The 26,599-nt window shown below is 44.7% G+C and overlaps 2 protein-coding genes across 4 annotated transcripts; both read left to right on the top strand.

The window, feature by feature from the left end:
- Positions 1-4,014: 4,014 nt before the first annotated feature.
- LOC105948297 (SLAM family member 5) lies at positions 4,015-25,944 on the top strand. Of its 3 annotated transcripts, none has more exons than XM_031891353.1 (3): positions 4,015-4,970; positions 24,415-24,684; positions 25,455-25,944. In XM_031891353.1, exons 1-3 carry the CDS (start codon positions 4,604-4,606, stop codon positions 25,595-25,597), a joined length of 780 nt encoding a protein of 259 aa, XP_031747213.1. In that variant the 5' UTR covers positions 4,015-4,603; the 3' UTR covers positions 25,598-25,944. The 3 variants fall into 3 exon arrangements, with proteins under 3 accessions (XP_031747213.1, XP_012825311.2, XP_031747214.1); XM_012969857.2 differs by lacking the exon at positions 4,015-4,970 and adding an exon at positions 23,004-23,665; XM_031891354.1 differs by lacking the exon at positions 4,015-4,970 and adding an exon at positions 23,326-23,427.
- On the top strand, positions 10,521-20,713 carry LOC101732875 (SLAM family member 9). Its single transcript, XM_031891352.1, has 7 exons — positions 10,521-10,698; positions 13,142-13,189; positions 13,527-13,718; positions 16,854-16,979; positions 18,777-19,034; positions 19,874-20,007; positions 20,088-20,713. The coding sequence occupies exons 1-6, from the start codon at positions 10,653-10,655 to the stop codon at positions 19,990-19,992; spliced, it is 789 nt and encodes a 262-aa protein (XP_031747212.1). The 5' UTR covers positions 10,521-10,652; the 3' UTR covers positions 19,993-20,007; positions 20,088-20,713.
- Positions 25,945-26,599: the final 655 nt, after the last annotated feature.

Below are 26,599 nucleotides of genomic sequence, written 5' to 3'. Positions count from 1 at the left end.
TATCATACATGATATAAGGTAAAAATGATCAATTACTGTTAGTGTTATAGTTATTATGGCTCTGATATTTGCCTCTTTTGTGGCAATTAAGGAATCTCCAGGATGCAATAACATTAAAGGGGTTTATTAGTATAAGTATTGTTTGAATGAAATTTTATGCACAATTATGCACTTTAATATGTAGTGATTAATCAAGATATTCACCTTTAAAGGTTTTTTGAGATGTAGATTTATAGATTTATAGATTTAATTAATTGATTAATCAAGTGATCACAATTTGTTTTTGTTTTGTGGTTTTTTTGTGGTTTTTGAATCAACTGGTGTGTTTCTAATACAAAGATATGATATGTGCTATATACAGGGCTATTTGAAAGCCCATGACTATGTATGTATTATAAATCTGATATGATATTAGCTTGGTATGGGGTATTTAGGTAGCCCTGTACACTGGGTAATGTAATGATTAAGGGTATAAAAGGGAAGTGACACAAGTGAACCACACCTCCTCTGATGAAGCGCCACATGGTGCGAAACGCGTTAGGAGATTAGGATGCACCTGGTTATTGTTTGGTATAGTATGCTTTCTATTTAAATATGGTTTTGTCTTTTTTGTTAATTTGAGCCAATAAATGTTATTGTTTTTATTCCACTGAAAATCTTTGTTATTTATTCTTATACTGATTCAGGACTTATTCAGTGGGATTTAACTAATAGATTCCCTTTCTGAAACCTATTCATTAAATATTCTCTGTATAATAATCCCCTGTCCCGGGGTTCCCCGCTCTATTCCCCGTACCCATTCCCCATCTACCCCATTCCTATTCCCTCTGTATAATAATCCTCTGTCCCAGGGTTCCCTGCTCTATTCCCTGTACCCATTCCCCATCTACCCCATTCCTATTCCCTCTGTATAATAATCCCCTGTCCCGGGGTTCCCTGCTCTATTCCCCGTACCCATTCCCCATCTACCCCATTCCTATTCCCTCTGTATAATAATCCCCTGTCCCAGGGTTCCCTGCTCTATTCCCCGTACCCATTCCCCATCTACCCCATTCCTATTCCCTCTGTATAATAATCCCCTGTCCCAGGGTTCCCTGCTCTATTCCCCGTACCCATTCCCCATCTACCCCATTCCTATTCCCTCTGTATAATAATCCCCTGTCCCGGGGTTCCCTGCTCTATTCCCCGTACCCATTCCCCTTCTACCCCATTCCTATTCCCTCTGTATAATAATCCCCTGTCCCGGGGTTCCCTGCTCTATTCCCCATACCCATTCCCCATCTACCCCATTCATATTCCCTCTGTATAATAATCCCCTGTCCCGGGGTTCCCCGCTCTATTCCCCGTACCCATTCCCCATCTACCCCATTCCTATTCCCTCTGTATAATAATCCCCTGTCCCAGGGTTCCCTGCTCTATTCCCCGTACCCATTCCCCATCTACCCCATTCCTATTCCCTCTGTATAATAATCCCTGTCCCAGGGTTCCCCTGCTCTATTCCCCGTACCCATTCCCCATCTACCCCATTCCTATTCCCTCTGTATAATAATCCCCTGTCCCGGGGTTCCCCGCTCTATTCCCTGTACCCATTCCCCATCTACCCCATTCCTATTCCCTCTGTATAATAATCCCCTGTCCCGGGGTTCCCTGCTCTATTCCCCGTACCCATTCCCCATCTACCCCATTCCTATTCCCTCTGTATAATAATCCCCTGTCCCGGGGTTCCCTGCTCTATTCCCCGTACCCATTCCCCATCTACCCCATTCCTATTCCCTCTGTATAATAATCCCCTGTCCCGGGGTTCCCTGCTCTATTCCCCGTACCCATTCCCCATCTACCCCATTCCTATTCCCTCTGTATAATAATCCCCTGTCCCGGGGTTCCCTGCTCTATTCCCCGTACCCATTCCCCATCTACCCCATTCCTATTCCTCTGTATAATAATCCCCTGTCCCGGGGTTCCCTGCTCTATTCCCCGTACCCATTCCCCATCTACCCCATTCCTATTCCCTCTGTATAATAATCCCCTGTCCCAGGGTTCCCTGCTCTATTCCCCGTACCCATTCCCCATCTACCCCATTCCTATTCCCTCTGTATAATAATCCCCTGTCCCGGGGTTCCCCGCTCTATTCCCCGTACCCATTCCCCATCTACCCCATTCCTATTCCCTCTGTATAATAATCCCCTGTCCCGGGGTTCCCCGCTCTATTCCCCGTACCCATTCCCCATCTACCCCATTCCTATTCCCTCTGTATAATAATCCCCTGTCCCGGGGTTCCCTGCTCTATTCCCCGTACCCATTCCCCATCTACCCCATTCCTATTCCCTCTGTATAATAATCCCCTGTCCCAGGGTTCCCTGCTCTATTCCCCGTACCCATTCCCCATCTACCCCATTCCTATTCCCTCTGTATAATAATCCCCTGTCCCGGGGTTCCCTGCTCTATTCCCCGTACCCATTCCCCATCTACCCCATTCCTATTCCCTCTGTGTAATAATCCCCTGTCCCGGGGTTCCCTGCTCTATTCCCCGTACCCATTCCCCATCTACCCCATTCCTATTCCCTCTGTGTAATAATCCCCTGTCCCGGGGTTCCCTGCTCTATTCCCCGTACCCATTCCCCATCTACCCCATTCCTATTCCCTCTGTATAATAATCCCCTGTCCCAGGGTTCCCCGCTCTATTCCCCGTACCCATTCCCCATCTACCCCATTCCTATTCCCTCTGTATAATAATCCCCTGTCCCAGGGTTCCCCGCTCTATTCCCCGTACCCATTCCCCATCTACCCCATTCCTATTCCCTCTGTATAATAATCCCCTGTCCCGGGGTTCCCCGCTCTATTACCCGTACCCATTCCCCATCTACCCCATTCCTATTCCCTCTGTATAATAATCCCCTGTCCCGGGGTTCCCTGCTCTATTCCCCGTACCCATTCCCCATCTACCCCATTCCTATTCCCTCTGTATAATAATCCCCTGTCCCGGGGTTCCCTGCTCTATTCCCCGTACCCATTCCCCATCTACCCCATTCCTATTCCCTCTGTGTAATAATCCCCTGTCCCGGGGTTCCCTGCTCTATTCCCCGTACCCATTCCCCATCTACCCCATTCCTATTCCCTCTGTGTAATAATCCCCTGTCCCGGGGTTCCCTGCTCTATTCCCCGTACCCATTCCCCATCTACCCCATTCCTATTCCCTCTGTATAATAATCCCCTGTCCCAGGGTTCCCCGCTCTATTCCACCTACCCATTCCCCATCTACCCCATTCCTATTCCCTCTGTATAATAATCCCCTGTCCCGGGGTTCCCTGCTCTATTCCACCTACCCATTCCCCATCTACGCCATAGCCTTATAATACTGGTCTGTCTGGGGCAATAGGATCCCAGCCCATAGCCCTGTATTACTGGTCTGTCTGGGGCAATAGGATCTCAGCCCATAGCCCTGTATTACTGGTCTGTCTGGGGCAATAGGATCTCAGCCCATAGCCCTGTATTACTGGTCTGTCTGGGTCAATAGGATCTCAGCCCATAGCCCTGTATTACTGGTCTGTCTGGGGCAATAGGATCTCAGCCCATAGCCCTGTATTACTGGTCTGTCTGGGGCAATAGGATCTCAGCCCATAGCCTGTTATTACTGGTCTGTCTGGGGCAATAGGATCTCAGCCCATAGCCCTGTATTACTGGTCTGTCTGGGGCAATAGGATCTCAGCCCATAGCCCTGTATTACTGGTCTGTCTGGGGCAATAGGATCTCAGCCCATAGCCCTGTATTACTGGTCTGTCTGGGGCAATAGGATCTCAGCCCATAGCCCTGTATTACTGGTCTGTCTGGGTCAATAGGATCTCAGCCCATAGCCCCGTATTACTGGTCTGTCTGGGGCAATAGGATCTCAGCCCATAGCCCCGTATTACTGGTCTGTCTGGGGCAATAGGATCTCAGCCCATAGCCCCGTATTACTGGTCTGTCTGGGGCAATAGGATCTCAGCCCATAGCCCTGTATTACTGGTCTGTCTGGGGCAATAGGATCTCAGCCCATAGTCAGAGTTGCACTGACTGTATTTAAATGAAATGCACACAGTGGAGCCCTGCATGTATTTAGGAGACATGTCCCTAAATTTCAAATGATATCCCTAAAGCAACACATATGCTCATAAATAAGTCTCATATTAATTTTTATATTTTTTTTATATTTTTGGAGTTATTTACTGCTCTGAGTGGCCTGAGCAATGTGTAAGGGACTATAAAAATAAGCATTTGCTCAGGTCAAACCCTTGTAACCCTTAGTAACCACATTTTTCATTGCAGTCAGGTATCCAGTGCACACTGTTTGGTTGCTATGGGTTACTAGACAAATTAAAAACTGTGCACTCCTTATTGCATTGCCCCAGTTATATATAAGGAGATACAGAAAGCTTCATTATATCCATGCAGCGAGTTTCCCGTGTCCCATTGCCCCACCAAGCAGTGCCCCCCATGGGTACAGGGTATAATATGTGCCCCAACATGTTCCACTGGAACTGGGCCTTGGGGGTAATAGTAAGTGGGAGCCCTGTCACTGTCACTTACAGACCTTACTGTGAGATATGTTAGTTATACACTGAAATGTATGGGGTGTGGGACTTTTTCTGTTAAAATGTCTGTTTTTGCGTCATTAGATATTTCATGTATCAGCGAATGTGGCCCCAGGATAAATGTGCCCGGCGCAGAAGGGGGAGGAGCCACGCTGCCAGTGAGGGTATGGAGGCAGATAAAAGACGTCTCTTGGGTTATAAGTAGAAATCATTTTGCTACAACAAAACCCAATGAGCCCATTGATATCCGTGATGATCAGTATGAGGGGAGATTGCACAGTGAGACAGGCAGATCCTTAACCCTCACGGATCTAACCAATCAGGATCAGGGAATCTACTCAGCGTTCATTCGCTCACAATCAAATCAGCAGTGCAAGCAACTGTATCATCTCCAAGTCTATAGTAAGTCTGGGAGTGGGGCAGTCAGGGTACAAGGCCCTGTATTACCGCACCCATAGACCCCCCCCAACCCAATAATATTCCCCTGCTCTGAATGCGCATTGGGGCAGCCAGGAGGTAAATAAGTTCCCCCCCAAAGTAAAATTGGCCCCACCCCCTTTCTCACCCCAAATTATCTTCAGCAGAGTCTGACTGCACCATGTTATTCTGTTTCTGCCCTATTTCTCCTGTATTACCTGTAACAGCACAGAGCCCAGTACTGGCAGTCACATCTATGGCAAATGCAGGTACAGTAAGTCCTTCCCAGTCATTTTAGCATCTAGGCCTGATATTATAGTAACATAACTTTATTCACAAACCCACTCACTCACACTCACTCTCACTCACTCACACTCACTCTCACTCACACTCACACTCACTCACACTTACACACACTCACTCACAGCTGAAAAGAGAGTCCCAATTGGGAGAAATGTAATAAATGTCTCCAGCTGCTCAAACCACCTATAACAACCAATCAGCAGGCACCATATACTGGTCACCTGTTTTAAAGCAAACATCATGGTTGCTATGGGTTAATAAACCTAGTGCCTTTTATTACATGTAGGGGAATATGTGGCCCCAACCCCGTTCCCAGACAAGGCAGTTCATCCACAAACAGATTCCCATCTGCCCCATCAGAGAAGCCCCTACATAAGCCCCCCTAGCGCTTCAGCTTCTCAGCTTCTATCCGGCAGAACCCCTTTTGGGTTGCTATGGTGCACTTGTACCTTCAAGGCTAATATCCTGCACGGGGGGGTTTCTGCCAGTCCATATCCGCTGCCCATACCCCTCCCATTGACTGTAATGGATATGGTCGAGGTGCCCAGGAAGGTGCCAGGAGAGTATTTTTGCCGCAATGGAATTAAGTCATGTGACATGTGAGAGTGACAGCGGGGGGCAGATTTCTACCCTGGGTGCCCCTGGTGGGATTAACTTCTATTTTAAGATGGATTTTCCTTTTAAATGGCTCATATAGAGGCCCTTTAGGCTGCCATTCGCTTGGCACTTACACCCCAGCACTAAGTACAGTCTGAATTTTGAACCAAAATGTTGTTGATTAGGAGCAAAGAATAGAGGGAAGGAGTAACCCAGTACCTAATGCTGGGCCCGAGCAGTACCCAGACCCACAATACTTTTCTCCCACAATCACTCAGCCGTCGGCAGAGAAACCCACCCAGAGACATGAGTGTGATACTGACACATTACAGGCCTGAACTCCAATCTGAATCCCCTCACCCCCATAACTTACCTGTGCACCCCAACCCCCTAACAAACACGATCTACGGAGTAAAAAACAGGATCAGAGGGCTCTGCTCCCAAGAGCTTACAATCTGCAGGCTGTGTAACTTGCTGGCACTATATAAATAATTAATGATAATGATTAAGAGACAGAGAGAAACATATACACATATGTATGTGACTTGGAATGGGACCTGTAACGTTACGGGAACCTTGTCCTGTGCTGTGATTGGCTCAGATGTGACTCTCACCTGGAATAACACAAACAGCCCCGGCACAGAAGTGACCAATCACACGCTCCGTGTCTATAATGCTCAGTCACATGTTACATACAGCTGTACCGCCCGGAACCCAATCAGCGAGGCTTCCAGAACTGCACATATTCCTGTAACTTGTTGTAAAGGTGGGTTTTATATAGGACATTCATAGAATTTATAGGGTAACACTGGGAAGGGGGGAGAGGTGGGAATGTTGGGGGTAATTTATTAAATTCTTGTTGTGATCCATAGTAACCAGCAGCACTTACTGTAGTGTCACTTTTATAGTAAAGTTGCACCTGATTGGTTGCTAAGGGTTACTAGACCCTGGCAGTTGCTTAACCTTTTTTTCTACATGAGAGGAATCACAAAAAAACCTTAATCCAGTAAAACTGACTCATTTAACTGACCTTGGCCATGACCCATTTGTTTGACAATGAGATGTTTTCACACTTCATTTATGACATCATGGGGTGTGTCTGGCTACCCTTGTGATGTCACTAACCATACTATGGCCATTACACAACTACACTAGGACCCTGCAGACTCACATAAATGAAGCCCATTATACATTAGTTCCAGGTATCTCTGGTGCTACTGTGAAATGTATCTTTACCCAGTTTGGCCATCAATGCTCTGTGCCAAATTGGCTAAAGATCTACTTGTTTGGCAACCTTGCTGGCCAATGATAAGATCAGAATGGGGCCTGGGGAGAACCCCTAGGGGGGGGCTGTATCTATGTGCCAATGCCGTCCTTACCCAATTGGGATCTTTAAACCTTGCCAATAGATTACATTGTGAGCAAAGTACTCCATCTGTCAGCTCCATGTAATTGTATATGGGATAGTTACATGATATGAAATATAACATTAACATATTACAATTTCCCTTTGTTTCAGATAATACAGAAGCACCAGTTGGAGATTATACCCGGCAGAACATGATCCGTTTGGGTTTGGCCTCAGTGATACTGATTATTACTTCATATCTGATCCTCCAACACTTTCATGGCATGAAAATATATTATAAGGATCTCAGCTGATAGGCTGGTTATATTGTAACTCCTCATGGGCGGGGTCTCGTTACTCACATCTCCATTTTGGCTGAACAGAGAGACACGCCCATCAAGTTAAACCTATTGCTGAATAATTCCTGTTCTATTCTATTTTCCTGTTGATCCAGGGGAAAGGGAAAGTTTCCCACTTGAAGCTTTCAGCGAATTGCCTTATAAGCAGATAAATGCTCATTCTATTAAACATGGCAGCTGGACTGTTCCCTGGATAAACACTGTATATAAAAAGTGTTAATATCAATGCAACAAGTTATAGGAGATACTGTAAGTGCTGTTAATCTGCCATAACCAAATGCAGTTTCTGTTTTGGCTAATGGAAGCCAATGGGGGGGGGGGAGTTGGTATAAACCCACAGTCATGGGATTGGTTGGGTGTCAGTGGATCTAAGAAGAACTGTAGTTAGACTTGGTTAGCTTAATATCCTCCCCCTATTATTCCATATACACAGAATTGTGACTCTGAGGAACTGTATAGAGGAATCATGAGAATTTCTGCTGATTTCGTCCAACCAGTTTATCCCCACTCCTTCTATCCACGCGTGTCCCTCAGGCTCTGCATTTGGCTCTGTGTGCTGACCCTCTAACCAGGGGTTTCTGTTTTATTCTGTGGTCAGTGTCAGACTGAGATGCCAGGGGCCCACCAGAGAACTTGGATCATGGGCCCACGCTCTAAACCAGTGGTTCTCAACCTGTGGGTTGCAATCCCTTTGGGGGTCGAACGACCCTTTCACAGGGGTCACCTAAGACCATCAGAAAACACATATTTCCGATGGTCTTAGGAATAATTTTATGGTTGGGGGTCACCACAACATGAGGAACTGTATTAAAGGGTCGTGGCATTAGGGAGGTTAAGAACCACTGCTCTAAACTATTATTCATCCTTTGCTCATTTTATCTCTTTATTATCCTCGGCTCTTTGTTCCTCTCTGTTCTCATACAGAAATAGCCAATGAAGCAGCCCCGGGAGTTTTCCTGGTATCCCAATGGCCCAGTCCAACCCCAGCAAATAGTTAGGAGCAAGAGGGGCCACTGACACCTGGGCCCATCGGGAGTTTTCCTGGTATCCCAATGGCCCAGTCCAACCCCAGCAAATAGTTAGAAGCAAGAGGGCCCACTGACACCTGGGCCCACCGGGAGTTTTCCTGGTATCCCAATGGCCCAGTCCAACCCCAGCAAATAGTTAGAAGCAAGAGGGCCCACTGACACCTGGGCCCACCGGGAGTTTTCCTGGTATCCCAATGGCCCAGTCCAACCCCAGTAAATAGTTAGAAGCAAGAGGGGCCACTGACACCTGGGCCCACCGGGAGTTTTCCTGGTATCCCAATGGCCCAGTCCAACCCCAGCAAATAGTTAGAAGCAAGAGGGGCCACTGACACCTGGGCCCACCGGGAGTTTTCCTGGTATCCCAATGGCCCAGTCCAACCCCAGCAAATAGTTAGAAGCAAGAGGGGCCACTGACACCTGGGCCCACCGGGAGTTTTCCTGGTATCCCAATGGCCCAGTCCAACCCCAGCAAATAGTTAGAAGCAAGAGGGGCCACTGACACCTGGGCCCACCGGGAGTTTTCCTGGTATCCCAATGGCCCAGTCCAACCCCAGCAAATAGTTAGGAGCAAGAGGGCCCACTGACACCTGGGCCCACCGGGAGTTTTCCTGGTATCCCAATGGCCCAGTCCAACCCCAGCAAATAGTTAGAAGCAAGAGGGGCCACTGACACCTGGGCCCACCGGGAGTTTTCCTGGTATCCCAATGGCCCAGTCCAACCCCAGCAAATAGTTAGAAGCAAGAGGGGCCACTGACACCTGGGCCCACCGGGAGTTTTCCTGGTATCCCAATGGCCCAGTCCAACCCCAGTAAATAGTTAGAAGCAAGAGGGGCCACTGACACCTGGGCCCACCGGGAGTTTTCCTGGTATCCCAATGGCCCAGTCCAACCCCAGCAAATAGTTAGAAGCAAGAGGGGCCACTGACACCTGGGCCCACCGGGAGTTTTCCTGGTATCCCAATGGCCCAGTCCAACCCCAGCAAATAGTTAGGAGCAAGAGGGCCCACTGACACCTGGGCCCACCGGGAGTTTTCCTGGTATCCCAATGGCCCAGTCCAACCCCAGCAAATAGTTAGAAGCAAGAGGGGCCACTGACACCTGGGCCCACCGGGAGTTTTCCTGGTATCCCAATGGCCCAGTACTACCCCAGCAAATAGTTAGGAGCAAGAGGGGCCACTGACACCTGGGCCCACCGGGAGTTTTCCTGGTATCCAAATGGCCCAGTCCAACCCCAGCAAATAGAAGCAAGAGGGGCCACTGACACCTGGGCCCACCGGGAGTTTTCCTGGTATCCCAATGGCCCAGTCCAACCCCAGCAAATAGTTAGGAGCAAGAGGGGCCACTGACACCTGGGCCCACCGGGAGTTTTCCTGGTATCCCAATGGGCCAGTCCAACCCCAGCAAATAGTTAGGAGCAAGAGGGCCCACTAAATAAATAAGCTGACCAGACTCAATTTGAGAAACCATCAAAATAAAATGTAAATTTAAACATTAGAAATTTAATTTTAAAGTTAATTTCAGACTTCTAGAAAGTATCAAAAGTAGTCAAAACAAATGTATTAAGGGTATATGTGCTGATATTCTCTAGAGACTATAAGAATCTTGTTTTACACAGCTGACAAGTCTTTACCGAATATCTATAATGATATGAATATTGGCAGGGAGATAGGATTCCCTTTAAAGATTTTAGCTCAAGTGGCTGATGAGACTGTGTGTCTGTGGGTAATGTGTTTAATGCAGCTTTATATGGGATATCTCCCATCTTCCCAGGCCAGCGACTGGTTAATGTGTTTCCTTAGATATGGGAGGGATTTAAGAGAGGTGGGAGGGATTTAAGAGAGGTGGGAGGGATTTAGGAGAGGTGGGCGGGGCACAGGCAGTTATATGAATTACAGGAGAGGGCACAGGATTTTAGTTGTATGTCCCTGTTGGAATCAGGACTGACAGAGCCCTAGTACTGATCCCCCTCTGGGTGTGAGGCTGCGGGAGTTGCACATAGAAATCCTGTATAAAGAGGGAGAAGCAGAAGGAAAATGGTTCCTCTGTACCGGAGCCTCATGCTCTTTATTCTGCTGAAATGTAAGTTTCCCTCTTGCTCTGTATTTGTATATTTGGGGCCGGAGTTGGACTAGATGTGTATAAAGGAACAGAGAGGCTTATGGGTAGGCATGGGTGGCACTGAGAGGATTTCTGTTTGAGTTGCTAAATGTGAGCAGCAGGTCCCTGGGATTCTTTATGTTCCTTGTGTTAATCAAGTAGAATGTAGAATAGCAGGGGGTTCATTTCAGTGCAGCCCCCCAGCTCAGTTTGTCAGGGCAAATGGGGTACAGCACCCAGGGGCACCCTGTCACCCAGCTATGAGTTTATTAGCAGCCTGATCTGTATCCGTCACTTTGTTACCCTCTGGCACGGCTGTGCGGGTACCTGCCTCTAGCAGTGGTGCTGCCATACTGCTTCTGCTTCCTTCATGGGCAACTGAGCAACCATAACGGGGCAGATAGCCCCCAGCAACTTCCTAAGGATACAGGAGAAGGTGCCCAGGCCCATAGGGACCCACTAGGCTAGAGGATAATTGTTGGGTTGGTATAAGGGAGACCTATTAGGGGACACCTGGAAAGCCTGTGATTGGTGTGAGCCCAGCTGGCCAAACAGTGCCCTGTAGGTTGGCCGCACTGTAACTGTAAGTAGGTCGGTAGTCATACGGCAGGGTCTGAGATGGACTCAACCAGGGTATGGCATTGCCGTTTCCCAATAAATATGGTAAAGCTCTTTGGTTTTAGTTTGGGAGGAGACAATGGGGACAGATGCAGCCATCAAATGTATAATGAGGCTCTATGGGGCCAAGTGAGTTTATGATCTTGGGCTTCTTTATATCCCATGTATGTTAGTTATTACTCCCTAGTGGTTTCCTCTGGGTGGGGGCCCCATGTACCCAGTATCCCCCTGTACTCCCAGGTGATTGGTTTGTCCTGGGCCAATGGGGTTGGGTAGTGCTGTTAGTATGTGTCTCCCTGTTACACATAGTTGTGTAATATTAAAAAAACAACACACAAGGGTATTGAGAAATCTAAAAGTAATTTTTGCACATAATAAATATTAAGATAAAGTTGCATAACCCATTTGAGGCAACAAATGAGAATCAAAATAAACACAAAGATAGAAATTCCAATGAAGAGCAGAGAAGGGGGGGGGGGGCAGAGAGGGGGGGGGGGCAGATAATGGCTGCCAGTTATACTGTTGGTTTAGTCAGGGCAGAAGCAGGTCCCACCGGGGTCAGTAGGGTAAAGTACAGATTCACTAGGAAATGTGTCAACAGAATGTGAATTATTAATATAATGATGGAAAATATACTGTCATTGAATTGTAATTGAAATATACAAGTAGGGATGTACATAGAGCTCAACTGATACCTCAGGCTGTTCCATGGGTATAATTATTCCTATATCTGTGTGCTGGGAAATATCCCAAGGGGGTAATTAGACTAATATGGATCAAATAAATCAAAAATATTACAGATACAGCATATCCTTATCATTTACAGTAGGGGGTACATTATCCCTTATAATACATGAGTGATACTCAGAGTTCCCTGTATAACTCAGCCTGCAGCCTTGTGCCTTTATATGGGCACAGAACCCCTCAGTGACTGCTAATATCCTTATCATTTACAGTAGGGGGTACATTATCCCTTATAATACATGAGTGATACTCAGAGTTCCCTGTATAACTCAGCCTGCAGCCTTGTGCCTTTATATGGGCACAGAACCCCTCAGTGACTGCTAATATCCTTATCAGTTACAGTAGGGGGTACATTATCCCTTATAATACATGAGTGATACTCAGAGTTCCCTGTATAACTCAGCCTGCAGCCTTGTGCCTTTATATGGGCACAGAACCCCTCAGTGACTGCTAATATCCTTATCATTTACAGTAGGGGGTACATTATCCCTTATAATACATGAGTGATACTCAGAGTTCCCTGTATAACTCAGCCTGCAGCCTTGTGCCTTTATATGGGCACAAAACCCCTCAGTGACTGCTAATATCCTTATCATTTACAGTAGGGGGTACATTATCCCTTATAATACATGAGTGATACTCAGAGTTCCCTATATAACTCAGCCTGCAGCCTTGTGCCTTTATATGGGCACAGAACCCCTCAGTGACTGCTAATATCCTTATCATTTACAGTAGGGGGTACATTATCCCTTATAATACATGAGTGATACTCAGAGTTCCCTGTATAACTCAGCCTGCAGCCTTGTGCCTTTATATGGGCACAGAACCCCTCAGTGACTGCTAATATCCTTATCATTTACAGTAGGGGGTACATTATCCCTTATAATACATGAGTGATACTCAGAGTTCCCTGTATAACTCAGCCTGCAGCCTTGTGCCTTTATATGGGCACAGAACCCCTCAATGACTGCTAATATCCTTATCATTTACAGTAGGGGGTACATTATCCTCTATATACTGATATAAACACACATGTATATATGATTGTTGCTTTGCCTTACAGGTATTTTCCCAGAAATGGATGGGTTCCTCAGTCGGGCCAGTGGTTCCAGTGAGTAGTAACTGTCACACAGTATAGAAGCTACAGTTCAGCCTGTAATTATACTGGGTCATTAGCCGTAATCATTAATGTGGGTACTGGGGCTGCTGGGGGTTAATTACACCCCACTAAGGGCTCTGGCACACGGGGAGATTAGTTGCCCGTGACAAATCTCCCTGTTCGTGGGCAACTAATCTCCCCGAAATGCCATCCCACTGGCGAAAATGTAAATCACCGGTGGGATGGCATTTCGGGGAGATTAGTTGCCCACGAACAGGGAGATTTGTCACGGGCAACTAATCCCCCCGTGTGCCAGAGCCCTAACACCTCTTTGTGCATTTCTTGATAGCAATAGATTGGGAGAATCTGTGCTACAGTGAAATAGAAATAAAAGCCGGAGTAGGAGGAGATGTGATTCTACCAGTGAACAGACTGCAGACCGGAGCTTTTACTTGGCGACATGATAATGGGCACATCTTCTTGAAACTTGCTGAAACAGAACCAGGTGAAAAGATATGGGGCATAGAGGAGCCATTCACTGGGAGACTGAGCAGCACAGAGAATGGCTCTTTAATCATCACTAATGTAACCACCAAGGACCATCGTTCCTACTTTGAATGGCCAAAAGTACTATGGCCTGACTGTATCCAGAGATATTGTATACAGGTCTACAGTAAGTCTCACTCTCCTATTATTGTATATACTTATAAGTAACACAATATATATATATGTATAGAATTAGCCGTAACAGTTTATCTACTAATGTCTGATAAGCAAAGAGAGAAAATGGATGCACTTTCTCTGCTTATTGAACCCATCATGCAGTTCATTCCAAGAGTTTCAGTATAATTAGTGGCACCCACTAAGTACCGTGCATTCTTAATTGTGCCCCATTTACCAACCACAGTTTCACTAGAAATGTGCTTATTAACCAAAGGAAAAACAGTTTATTGACACAAATATGTTATTGAGCTGTAACTGTAATATACAGGTACTGATGCAGACAGAGTTACCCCCAACTAATACGTCAGGCCATGAGTGTAATAATCTTTATTTTCCTAATATCTGTCCCAAGGGGGTACATTATCCCTTATATTATGTAATACTCAGAGTGTGCTTGTATGTATATATATATATATATATGCACTGGGAATGGGAATCATTTGGAGGGGTTTAAATTGATAGACTATTGTCTTTTTTCCAACCAAATGAATGATGTAACTTTATGTTATTTGTTGCTTTGCTTTACAGATAATTTCCCACAAAAGGATCCTATTGTCAGGCGCATAGATTCCTGTGAGTACTACCCTAATGATTTTATACAGTACAGTAGTTGCAGTTCAGTTTATAACACATCTCACTATTAATACTCTGACTGGCAGAAAATGGCAGGACAGAAGGACATGCTGTAGGGCCATAAGGACATGCTGTAGGGCCATAAGGACATGCTGTAGGGCCATAAGGACATGCTGTAGGGCCATAAGGACATGCTGTAGGGCCATAAGGACATGCTGTAGGGCCATAAGGACATGCTGTAGGGCAATCAGGATGTGGCTATAGGGCTTGACATAGTAGCAACAAGGGCACAGCCACCAGGGTAAGCAACAGGTCCCAAAGGGGCAAGAGATGGGCATTAAGTGCTGGTCATTAAACAATGCTTATTATAAATGGGAGGCAAATTGTAATTATAAACTCCAACTTGCCCAGGGCATGGTGCCTATCCAAACTAAAGAAAAGCCCATTTAATTAGCTCTGGGCTATTATATCTCATTAAAGACATACTGCTAAGCCATAAAATAGCTGATGAAAAAATGAATAAAGCATTGGCCTTGGGAAGAACTGCGGGTTTGTTAGTAAAACCCCTGCTGTTGTAGACTTTAGGGTATTCCCACCTTCTTACAAAAAGTATATATAGACTATATCCCTATGGGTTGCTCCATCTCCCTGTTTTCATTTTTAATTAAAAATAACTATATGATTGCACATAATTTATATGATTTGTTATTAGTAGGGCCAGCCAGGTCTCAGTTCTGATACATCTAATTGGTGTTGTTTATATGGGTGCCCAAGAAACGGAGGATTCCCTTAGGAGAGGATTGTTTTTCCTCGTTGTGCACTAGTGGTGGAGCCTGATTCCTTCTAGATAAGCTCGAAAAGTTAAAATCCCTTATCTAAAGAGCTATTGAGCTCAATAAAATAAGACTGAAGGAATCACAATGAGATGTTTTATCGCAACAAGCTAAGAGTTTAACAGGCATTGCCAGCATTAATGGCTGGTGTACAAAGTCTCATTGGCACATTAGGATTGCGGCTTTTTGTGGATCCAGAGCTCTTCTTGAAGGGGAATGGAGCATAGACTTATAACCCCAGGCTGGGATTGAAGCATAACTAAGTAAAAATCTGGTTTTATTGGAATTATTCCTTATATAGTTGTAGTGAAGACCTAGGGTAGGCATTAGAGTTTTTATGTATTCTCATAATATGTGGATAGTTTGCATTGAAGCTTTTTTTAGGGCAATGCAACTGAATACTTGGTTTAGGCCCAAGCATGTCCCTGGTTACAAAAATAACAAAGCTGACTCTGTCCCATTCACAATTAGACTAATTATGGGACCTGCCAGGACTCATAAATACAGAATACTGAAAACCACATTTTGTGTTGCTTGGAGAAAATGGTAACACTTCAAGAATCCAATGCCTGGGAAATGTATTGATGGGGAACTATTAGCATTTTACTTGCTTGAGATTGAATCAAGGTGTTAGAAAAGGAGCAAGCCTGGGGTGGGGCGCAGATGGAAGACACATGGAAACTCACATCAATAAATCTATATCAATATCATTCATCCAGGCCGTGATATCCAGAGTATATATCTACTAGAGATAGGTCTAGAACAACTGGACTTTCAATGCTCATCCAAGGGCAGGCGAAACAGCATTGTCATCCCAAATGTGAAAGCAGATCATTTAATAAACATTGGAGGAGGTGATATATAGATTTATTTCATATAAATAGTTACGGCAATTTTCAGTTCAGCCAGAAGCCTAGAACTTCTTTTTTGCCCTGATAACATCTAATGGCAGGACAGGCTTCACAGACAGACCAAGTGGGCAACTTCACCTCGTTAGGACTAGGTAGAAGTTAGAAGAACTGGTGCTAGTTTCACCTCAAAGATGAGTGGTAGCTCTGACAGTCAGTGTGAAAGAGCAGGCTAGTTTCTAGGAAAGTGAGACAGTCAGTCTTAGTTAGCAAGAGCAGCTTCTTTGCTCCAACCAGGAGAGATAGCAGGGAGTATCCCCGTTACAGGCGTCCAGTGTACCCCACGCTCTAACCTCACTAGCTGGACAAGGTTGGGTACAGCCATAACGGGGGTTACATTATAAATCAATATAAAGTGCTGCCTAAACTGGTGGCTCTGTATAAATAATAATGATGGTGATAGTGATGCATATGTAGATTCCACTAAAGACCTTCATTTTTATTTCTTTTTAGATATTCTTCTGTGGCATTTTTGTGTATCGGTAATAGAAATAAGCGTTGGAGAAGGAGGAGACGTGATTCTACCAGTGCCCGAGGGGACGATATTCGATTGGCGATTTGATAACGGATACCAGTTTAGAATATTTGCTAAAACAAAGCCTGGTGGGACCATATGGGGCATAGAGGAGCCATTCACAGGGAGACTGAGCAGCACAGAGAATGGCTCTTTAATCATCACTAATGTAACCATGAAGGACCCACCATCCTACTTTAAATGGTCAGAAGGGCCTGAGTGTATCCAGAAGTATTTTGTACGGGTTTACAGTAAGTCCTGATACTTTAACACAAAACAAGTGAAATTAGTGATGAGCAAATTTTTCCACCAGGTATGGATTCTCAGTGAATTTCCACATTTCACCACTGGAGGCACTTTGGGCTGGGCCTGACCCATTCTCCTGTCACTTTCCTTGTATTCTCTCTGCCCACTCCCTTTCCTCCGCCCACCTCGTTATCCTCATGTGTTTTCCATCTTGTAATCCTGACCCTTTATCAGTCTGTCCCTGGCCATTGCACCTTGCTTGGTCATTGAGCTCTTTTCTGTAATCTTCCTTCTGGAATCCTTTCCTGGTCCTTGTTCCTGCCTTCCGAGGTTCTGTTCCTGGTCCCTGCCTTCCAAGGTTCTGTTCCTGGTCCCTGCCTTCCGAGGTTCTGTTCCTGGTCCCTGCATTCCGAGGTTCTGTTCCTGGTCCATGCCTTCCGAGGTTCTGTTCCTGGTCCCTGCCTTCCAAAGTTCAGGGTTCCTGGTCCCTGCCTTCCGAGGTTCTGTTCCTGGTCCCTGCCTTCCGAGGTTCTGTTCCGTGACCCCTGCATTGTTCCTTCGCTCCTGGTCCTTCCTTGTCCTGTTCTTTGATTCCCCGGTTTTGACCCTTGGCCTGTCCTTAACTCCATTTGTTTGCTGCCTGACCGGACCTTGGCCTGACTTCTAGATTACGATTCTGCCTGCTGGTTTCTACTATTTCTGGCCTGTATATTTTGTTCTGTACTTATTCCTGATTGTTATTTGTCTTCATTAAGCCTTTGCGCATTATGATCATGTCCCTTCCGCTTGGTTCCGCCATTTATGGTTATACCCCAGGCTATCCAGCCTTTAGGCTCCCAATTTCCTGGTGCTCTACAGCGTCTCCCCAGGGAGATTGTGACAGCACCTTGCATTAACGACACCTATTATTATCATTTAGTCTAAATTTAATATAAAACCCCATGTATCATCATTTCTTGAAAGCAATCGTTTTTGATTAAAGCCCCTATAAGTTTTGTATAACATACAGATGCAGCCAAGTTCCTTGACAATGTTGTCGCGTTTTGTCTCTTCCAGGGGAAATAAATACCAAAATTCACCATCAGGTGGCGCATGGTCTATGGCATTTTCTTTTGTGTTTTGCTGGCAAGTCTTTGCACTCTAACACCATCTAGAGGTAGGATTTAACACTCTGGACCTGGTGAGACAAAAGGGCTGATACACTAAAGTGCATTAATTTTTATCGCACGCTTTTTTGCGTTAAAAAAGACACGACAATTAGCGCGCAATTCACTACAGTATTATCGCATGCGTTAATTTGCGCGCAACCACATGCAGTAATGTTAACGCATGCGTTAATTAGCGCACAGAAAAGAATATTACAATATCGCGCGTAAATTATCGCAAGTATGCTTATAGTGAATCGTGCGTTAAGTGGCGAAAATTTTTATCGCACGCTATAAATAGTGTACGTTTTAACGCACTTTAGTGAATCAGCCCTAAATTGTGAATACTTGCTAGCTGCATGTTATAGACAGGAAAGGTATTTTAGACAGTGGTTAAAGGACACTAGAACTAACAGAAATTACAATTTAATAACAAATAGAACTTAAATTATTTACACAAGTACAAACCAGAAATGATGTCAATTCATCTGAATTTATTTTTTTATTATATTTTTAGTCCTCCTTTCAATTATATTAATGTATTGTGAAATCCTCTTTATCTGTAAGCCTGAGACTTGGACAGCACTGATGAGACATTGGTACTGCTCCTGGTCCTGTGCTGCTATATGTAATGAGTTATTTGTGTTTTTGCCGCAGAACCAGTAAAAGCTGAAGATATCCTGATCCATCACAATGTCACTGGAATGGGAACGTGTAACATTACCCTGACCTGTGCCGTGGCCCAACCAGAAGTGACCATCTCTTGGGATGTAACCAATCAGATCGGCACAGAGGCGGAAGGAGACACTCTTCACATCTATAATGTAGTTACAAATGTTACTTACAGTTGTACAGCACGGAATCCCATCAGCAGGGCCTCCAGATCTATAAATCCCTGGGATCTCTGTTATAAAGGTAATGATTTCTCTTCTATTTGCCCCCAACTAGAACATCTCTGCCTTACAGTATCTTCTGGGGGTAATTTGTCTTTTATGCTGCCCAGTGTGTATAGGAGGCACCCTGGGATTATGAGATGCTCTTCAGGGTTTACTTGTAATATAATAAGTGGCGATTTGGTTTCTTTACCCATTTCCTAAGGGGGCTTTATCTGGGAGTCTTCAGCTTTTATTAGGAGCCATTTAACTTGATAAAGTAAGATAATTCCTCTTACTAAGAGCATTAAGGCATTGAGCTTGGTGGAAAAGTTCCTTGAGCTCATGTAGGTAATGACAGTAGGATGTTGGGGTTCCATTACAGAGTTGGTGAGAAACAGATTCACATGACTGGGATATATTCATGCCATGTTGTATAGATGGATAGAATGGGTAAAAGGGAAGGTAACTCTACAGTAGCCCCAACCTTTAGTGTGTGATGAGGCAGTGGAGGGTGTAAATTATCTGGGGCCCTAGGTAGTTCTCAAGATTTTAAATCTCACTGGTCTATTGGACCTTGTTCATCCTACTCATTCCAGCTATTTATAAAGAAGCAGAACCAGCCATGCACATTCCACCCAAACCCTCTTCTGCTGAGCCCTTATTGCTCTTTAGGTTACGGCTGCTCTATGTGAGCTCAGACGGGGATACAAGATGGGTTTGCTAAACGCAGTTCCATTAAAGAAGAAGGAAAGGTTCAATCACTTCAGGGGCCAAATGTTAGCTTCTCAGAGATGTGGTAGGATTAGATCAGCTTTTATACTGGGACACAGTAAAGCATTTCCGGCATAAAAAGAAACAATAGTACCTGCCTGTTACTAGGAGCAGAGCCAGAGGGACCGAGACCTGCAACTGTTGCACCTTTCAGTGAGAATGCGTTGGAAGAGAATCAGATCATGAAAGACCAGGGTGTCCCACATCCAGATCTGGGAAAGATTTAAAAACATCTTCAGAAGGTAAGACTTTTGGCAACCCCCCAGTGATTAAGCTTTTAATTAAAGAATATTCATCTAAAATTATTTTCATTCTCTTTCAGGTAAAACAAAAGGAAAACAGACAGTACAGAAAGGTTCCACAGCCACAAATACCAGTTTTACACAGTAATTGTACAATAATTGCTAATTGCAGACAACAGTGAAATGATCAGTAGTGCCCCTTACTCATTCTCTCTCATTGGGGTCAGGCCCCTTATAGAGGGAAAATAAATGTACCTAAATATAAACGAATCAGCCCTATGTGATGTACTAGTGCAACCGGAATTTTTGGAACCAAGTGACTGATTCTTGTCTGGTCTCAGCCTTAGAACTGACTGATTAGATTCACTTGTATATATGTATCTACCCACCCACGGCATGGGAATAGATGGCCAACTCTTGACCAGCTCCTACTAAGGTCTCCTTCCAAGAAGCTCCAAGCTACTTTGCAGTCACCTCAGCCTTTAGTTATTCTTGTTCATTCAAACTAGAAGTGGAACGGGAGTCAGAGACCATAAATATGTTGCTTCTCTAGAGTTCTGAGTGAGTTACTGGGGAGTTGGTTCTACTCAGGGCCGAAAGCTTGTACCCCAACTCCAAAAGCAAAACAAGAGGGATATAATTATATAACAGAATGTTGGAATCTTGTTTGTTATTTAATAAAACTGTATTTATCCTTTAAAATGTTGTGCTTGTGTATTTAGACTGTTTTTGCTATTTAAAGTACTTAAGAGTGTAGTCTGCCCCCGAGGAAGTAATTTCTCTCCAATGAATAAAGAGAAGCCACTACATGTTCTGTCTCTTTGGTCCCCGCTCGCTGGAGGAGTCGGTGCTGAAAGGCCTGAAATGGAGGTAGGTTCCAGTAGGCGAAGTAAGTGCCAGGAAAGGTCTGTAATTGCTCACTGTATGAATGTACATTGAAAGTTCCCTATAGGCCATGTAGGTCATTTCTCACTGATAGGGCTGCTTGTGTAAGTAATTGTTACTGGAAGTCCCTAAACCTGACTGTTTGGCCAACCTGACTGTCCCTTCTCAGCATGTCAGTTACAGCTTCTAATGCTAATGGACTCCTGCTGCACAAATATGGCCGCCCCCTCATAGGGGAACATGGGGGATCAGACAGGGAATGTAAAAGCATCAGGCAAATACTTGTAGTTACATAGTTACATAGTTACATAGGGTTGAAAAAAGACCATTGTCCATCAAGTTCAACCCATCCGAGTAAACCCAGCACACAACCTATACTTACCAATCTATACACTCACATACATAAACTATATATATACAACCACTAGTACTAACTGTAGATATTAGTATCACAATAGCCTTGGATATTCTGATTGTTCAAAAACTCATCCAGGCCCCTCTTATAGGCATTAACAGAGTCTGCCATTACCCCATCACTAGGAAGGGCATTCCCCAACCCCCTCACTGCCCTCACCGTGAAAAACCCCCTACGCTGCTTCAAATGGAAGCTCCTTTCCTCTAATCTAAAGGGGTGACCTCTGGTGCGTTGATTGTTTTTATGGGAAAAAAGAACATCCCCCAACTGCCTATAATCCCCTCTAATGTACTTGTACAGAGTAATCATGTCCCCTCGCAAGCGCCTCTTTTCCAGAGAAAACAACCCCAACCTCGACAGTCTCACCTCATAGTTTAACCCTTCCATCCCCTTAACCAGTTTAGTTGCAGTCTCTGCACTCTCTCCAGCTCATTAATATCCTTCTTAAGGACTGGAGCCCAAAACTGCCCCCCATACTCAAGGTGAGGCCTTACCAGGGGCCTATAAAGGGGCAAAATGATGTTTCATCCCTTGAGTCAATGCCCTTTTTATACAAGACAGCACTTTATTTGCTTTAGTAGCCACAGAATGACACTGCCTGGAATTAGACAACTTGTTATCTACAAAAACCCCTAGATCCTTCTCCATTAAGGATCCCCCCAACACACTACCATTCAGTAGATAGTTTGCGTTTATATTATTTCTACCAAAGGGCATAACTTTGCACTTATCAACATTGAACCTCATTTTCCAGTTTGCTGCCCAGTTATCTAATTTTGTCAAATCGCTCTGCAAAGCGGCAGCATCCTGCATGGAACTTATAGTTTTGCACAATTTAGTGTCATCAGCAAAAATAGAAACAGTACTGTCTATGCCCTCCTCCAGGTCATTAATAAACAAGTTAAACAGCAAAGGCCCAAGGACTGACCCCTGCGGTACCCACTAACCACACTGGCCCAATTAGAAAATGTTCCATTTACCACCACTCTTTGTAATCTATCCTTCAGCCAGTTCTCTATCCAATTACAAATATTATGTTCTAGGCCAATATTCCTTAATTTGATCATTAACCTTCTGTGAGGTACTGTATCAAACGCTTTAGCAAAATCTAAGTAGATCCCATCCACTGCCATTCCAGCATCGAGGTTCCTGCTCACCTGCTCATAAAAGGCGACTAAATTAGTCTGGCAAGATCTGTTACGCATAAAACCATGCTGGCACAAACTAATAGTATTGTGAACTGCAATGTATTCAACTATCCTATCCCTTATTACCCCTTCCAGAAGCTTTCCTACTACTAATGTCAGACTAACAGGCCTATAGTTTTCAGGCTGAGAACGAGATCCCTTTTTAAATAACGGCACCACATTAGCAATCCGCCAGTCTCTCGGCACCATGCCAAACCTCAACGAATCCTGAAAAATTATGTGAAGAGGCTTGGCAGGGACCCATAGGATTAACACATCCCTTTGGCTTTAAACCCTGCAACTTCCTTAGTCTGTGCTGTTACTGGCAAAGACCCCTGTATCAGTTTATAGTTTTGCATATGTGCTTTATTGATTAACAAGGAGACCCCTCCCTTGGCACTCTGATATAGTGCTTAGCAGGGGGGTGGGGCTTCCTCTTTGGCTGCATCTGCTGACCCAGGTGGGAGTTCCACTGAGCCTGGGAATAACAGGGCCCCAGTAAAGTGAGTACCCTAGAGGCTGCATCTGCTCTAGAGAAGTCGGGGAACAGACAGAAGTGGCCTTACTTACTGATTAGGCCCGGCACCAGCCCCCGTGAATGAGGATTTAGTAAGTGGCAGTTAGTGGCGTAACTGCCCCCCTATTTAGCGCTTCCTGCAAAGAAAATGTTCCGTTCCCCCAGCACAATATCGCAGGGGAACTAAATGTGTTGAAAATCACTATAATAAAGGCACAAACTAGAAGGTCCTCAAATGCAAAATCTATAGCGGCCTGAGATATGTTAGTTATACACTGAAATGGATGGGGTGTGGGACTTTTTCTGTTAAAATGTCTATTTTCCTTGCCTTATTAGATATTTCATGTAACAGGGAATGTGGCCCCAGGATAAATGTGCCCGGCGCAGAAGGGGGAGGAGCCACGCTACCAGTGAGGGTATGGAGGCAGATAAAAGACATCTCTTGGGTTATAAGTAGAAATCATTTTGCTACAACAAAACCCAATGAGCCCATTGATATCCGTGATAATAAGTATGAGGGGAGATTGTGCAGTGAGACAAACGGATCCTTAACCCTCACGGATCTAACCAATCAGGATCAGGGAATCTACTCAGTGTTCATTGGTCTGCAATCAGATCAGCAGTGCACACAACTGTACCATCTCCAGCTCTATAGTAAGTGTGGGAGTGGGGCAGTCAGGTCGCTGTTACAGGATAAATATCTCCCCTGTAAGGACCAGTGTCATCTGTTATTGGTTTCTCTGGGATTGGAGCGTGACCCATTTTAAAGGATGAAATATATATATATATAACGTAAAATATTTGTAGTAATAATATAATATATTAATATTTATAGATATATATATATATACAATTATGGAATATAAAGAAATCTGAGTTAATGTCCCCTTAAAGAAAAAGTAAACCTTTTTTTCCCCTACCTTTAAAATGGCAATTAACATCCCCCAGAATAACTTCCCTTAGTTTGGAGTTTTGTGTGACATTATGTCCAATTTGCTTTTTTGTCCTCCTTTTTTTGTTGTGTTCCAATACACACAAAGGGAATAAACATGTGTACAGCAAAACTTGTGTTACTGCAATACTTTTCTGTGAGAAATACTTGATTTTCTGGAAATTTCTGGGGTGCCAACAATTTGGGCCATGACTGTAACTGCCTGAGATGAGGGAGAGCTGAACAGGAAGAGGGGGCGGGGCTTCACACTGTACCAGGAAGTAGAGGAAAGGGGCAGGAGATTTCAACCTTTAAGTCAGAAACCAGATCAGACTGAATGCGGGGAGTGAGGGATGTTATTCTGGGGCTGTTTAGAGTCATTTTAAAGATAGAAAAAAAGCTTTACTCCTTCTTTGAATTGTGTATAATAGGTAAAGCCATAATAACCATCCCACATTCTCTTTCCATGCAGAGACTCTCACATCAGAAGATATCCTGATCCATCTAAATGTCACCCTTAGTGAGACCCACAATGGGCCCTGTACTATTACGGGAACCTTGTCCTGCGCTGTGATTGGCTCAGATGTGACTCTCACCTGGAATAACACAAACAGCCCCGGCACAGAAGTGACCAATCACACGCTCCGTGTCTATAATGCTCAGTCACATGTTACATACAGCTGTACCGCCCGGAACCCAATCAGCGAGGCTTCCAGAACTGCACATATTCCCTGCAATAGAGGTGGGTTTTATATAGGGGGCTCCTAGAGTTTATAGGGTAACACTGGGAAGGGGGGAGAGGGGGGAATGTTGGGGGTAATTTATTAAGAACAATTATTGTTGTGATCCATAGTAACCAGCAGCACTTACTGTAGTGTCACTCTTATAATGAAGTTACACCTGATTGGTTGCTAAGGGTAACTAGGCCATGGCAGTTGCTTGATTTTTTTTTCTACATGACTCATTTATAAGAGAAATCACAAAAAAACATAATCCAGTAAAACGGACTCATTTAACTGACCTTGGCCATGGCCCATTTGTTTGACAATGAGATGTTTTCACACTTCATTTATGACATCATGGGGTGTGTCTGGATACCCTTGTGATGTCACTAACCATACTATGGCCATTACACAACTAAACTAGGACCCTGCAGCCTCACATAAATGAAGCTCATTATACATTAGTTCCAGGTATCTCTGGTGCTACTGTGAAATGTATCTTTACCCAGTTTGGCCACCAATGCTCTGTGCCAAATTGGCTAAAGATCTACTTGTTTGGCAACCTTGCTGGCCAATGATAAGATCAGAATGGGGCCTGGGGAGAACCCCTAGGGGGGGGGGCTGTATCTATGTGCCAATGCCGTCCTTACCCAATTGGGATCTTTAAACCTTGCCAATAGATTACACTGTGAGCAAAGTATTCCATCTGTCAGCTCCATGTAATTGTATATGGGATAGTTACATGATATGAAATATAACATTAACATATTACAATTTCCCTTTGTTTCAGATAATACAGAAGCACCAGTTGGAGATTATACCCGGCAGAATATGATCCGTTTGGGTTTGGCCTCAGTGATACTGATTATTACTTCATATCTGATCCTCCAACACTTTCACGGCATGAAAATATATTATAAGGATCTCAGCTGATAGGCTGGTTATATTGTAACTCCTCATGGGCGGGGCCTCGTCTCCATTTTGGCTGAACAGAGAGACACGCCCATCAAGTTAAACCTATTGCTGAATAATTCCTGTTCTATTCTATTTTCCTGTTGATCCAGGGGAAAGGGACAGTTTCCCACTTGAAGCTTTCAGCAAATTGCCTTATAAGCAGATAAATGCTCATTCTATTAAACATGGCAGCTGGACTGTTCCCTGGATAAACACTGTATATAAAAAGTGTTAATATCAATGCAACAAGTTATAGGAGATACTGTAAGTGCTGTTGATCTGCCATAACCAAATGCAGTTTCTGTTTTGGCTAATGGAGGCCAATGTGGGGGGGGGGGGGGGGAGTTGGTATAAACCCACAGTCATGGGATTGGTTGGGTGTCAGTGGATCTAAGAAGAACTGTAGTTAGACTTGGTTAGCTTAATATCCTCCCCCTATTATTCCATATACACAGAATTGTACTCTGAGGAACTGTATAGAGAATTTCTGCTGATTGTGTTTCTCTAATGACTGGGCGGCCAATGTACGGCAAGAACTGTGCTGAGGAAAATGCCCCAACCGGATGGACAATTTCCAGCTGAGACATACAGGGGAGGAGCCAAGCAGGGGGTGTGTCCTAAGTGGCACATATGGCAGCAGGGACTTATCTCCAGACTCATTGTCCTACGTGCAAAATGTAGTCTGAAGTGCCCTCTCCCCAATCAAGCCCCCATTCTCCCAGTCCGACCAGTTTATCCCGACTCCTTCTATCCACACGTGTCCCTCAGGCTCTGCATTTGGCTCTGTGCGCTGACCCTCTAACCAGGGGTTTCTGTTTTATTCTGAGATGCCAGGGGCCCCCCAGAGAACCTTGGATCATGGGCTCACTCTCTAAACTATTATTCACCCTTTGCTCATTTCATCTCTTTATTATCCTCGGCTCTTTGTTCCTCTCTGTTCTCATACAGACATAGCCCATGAAGCAGCCCCCGGGAGTTTTC

Source organism: Xenopus tropicalis, chromosome 8, assembly GCF_000004195.4.
Source record: "Xenopus tropicalis strain Nigerian chromosome 8, UCB_Xtro_10.0, whole genome shotgun sequence".
Classification (NCBI taxonomy): Eukaryota; Metazoa; Chordata; class Amphibia; order Anura; family Pipidae; genus Xenopus; species Xenopus tropicalis.
Note: the sequence above shows the minus strand (reverse complement) of the source record. Positions and strands in the feature narration are given on the sequence as shown.

Bases quoted from the DNA above. Each gene is read 5' to 3' on its own strand.
- LOC105948297 (XM_012969857.2), top strand. From the start codon at position 23,296: ATGGGGTGTGGGACTTTTTCTGTTAAAATGTCTATTTTCCTTGCCTTA. The intron at 23,666-24,414 runs GTAAGTGTGGGA...CTTTCCATGCAG, and splicing joins GTACCATCTCCAGCTCTATA to AGACTCTCACATCAGAAGAT. The intron at 24,685-25,454 runs GTGGGTTTTATA...CCTTTGTTTCAG, and splicing joins ACATATTCCCTGCAATAGAG to ATAATACAGAAGCACCAGTT.
- LOC101732875 (XM_031891352.1), top strand. From the start codon at position 10,653: ATGGTTCCTCTGTACCGGAGCCTCATGCTCTTTATTCTGCTGAAAT. The intron at 16,980-18,776 runs GTAAGTCCTGAT...TTTTTGCCGCAG, and splicing joins GTATTTTGTACGGGTTTACA to AACCAGTAAAAGCTGAAGAT. The intron at 19,035-19,873 runs GTAATGATTTCT...GCCTGTTACTAG, and splicing joins CTGGGATCTCTGTTATAAAG to GAGCAGAGCCAGAGGGACCG.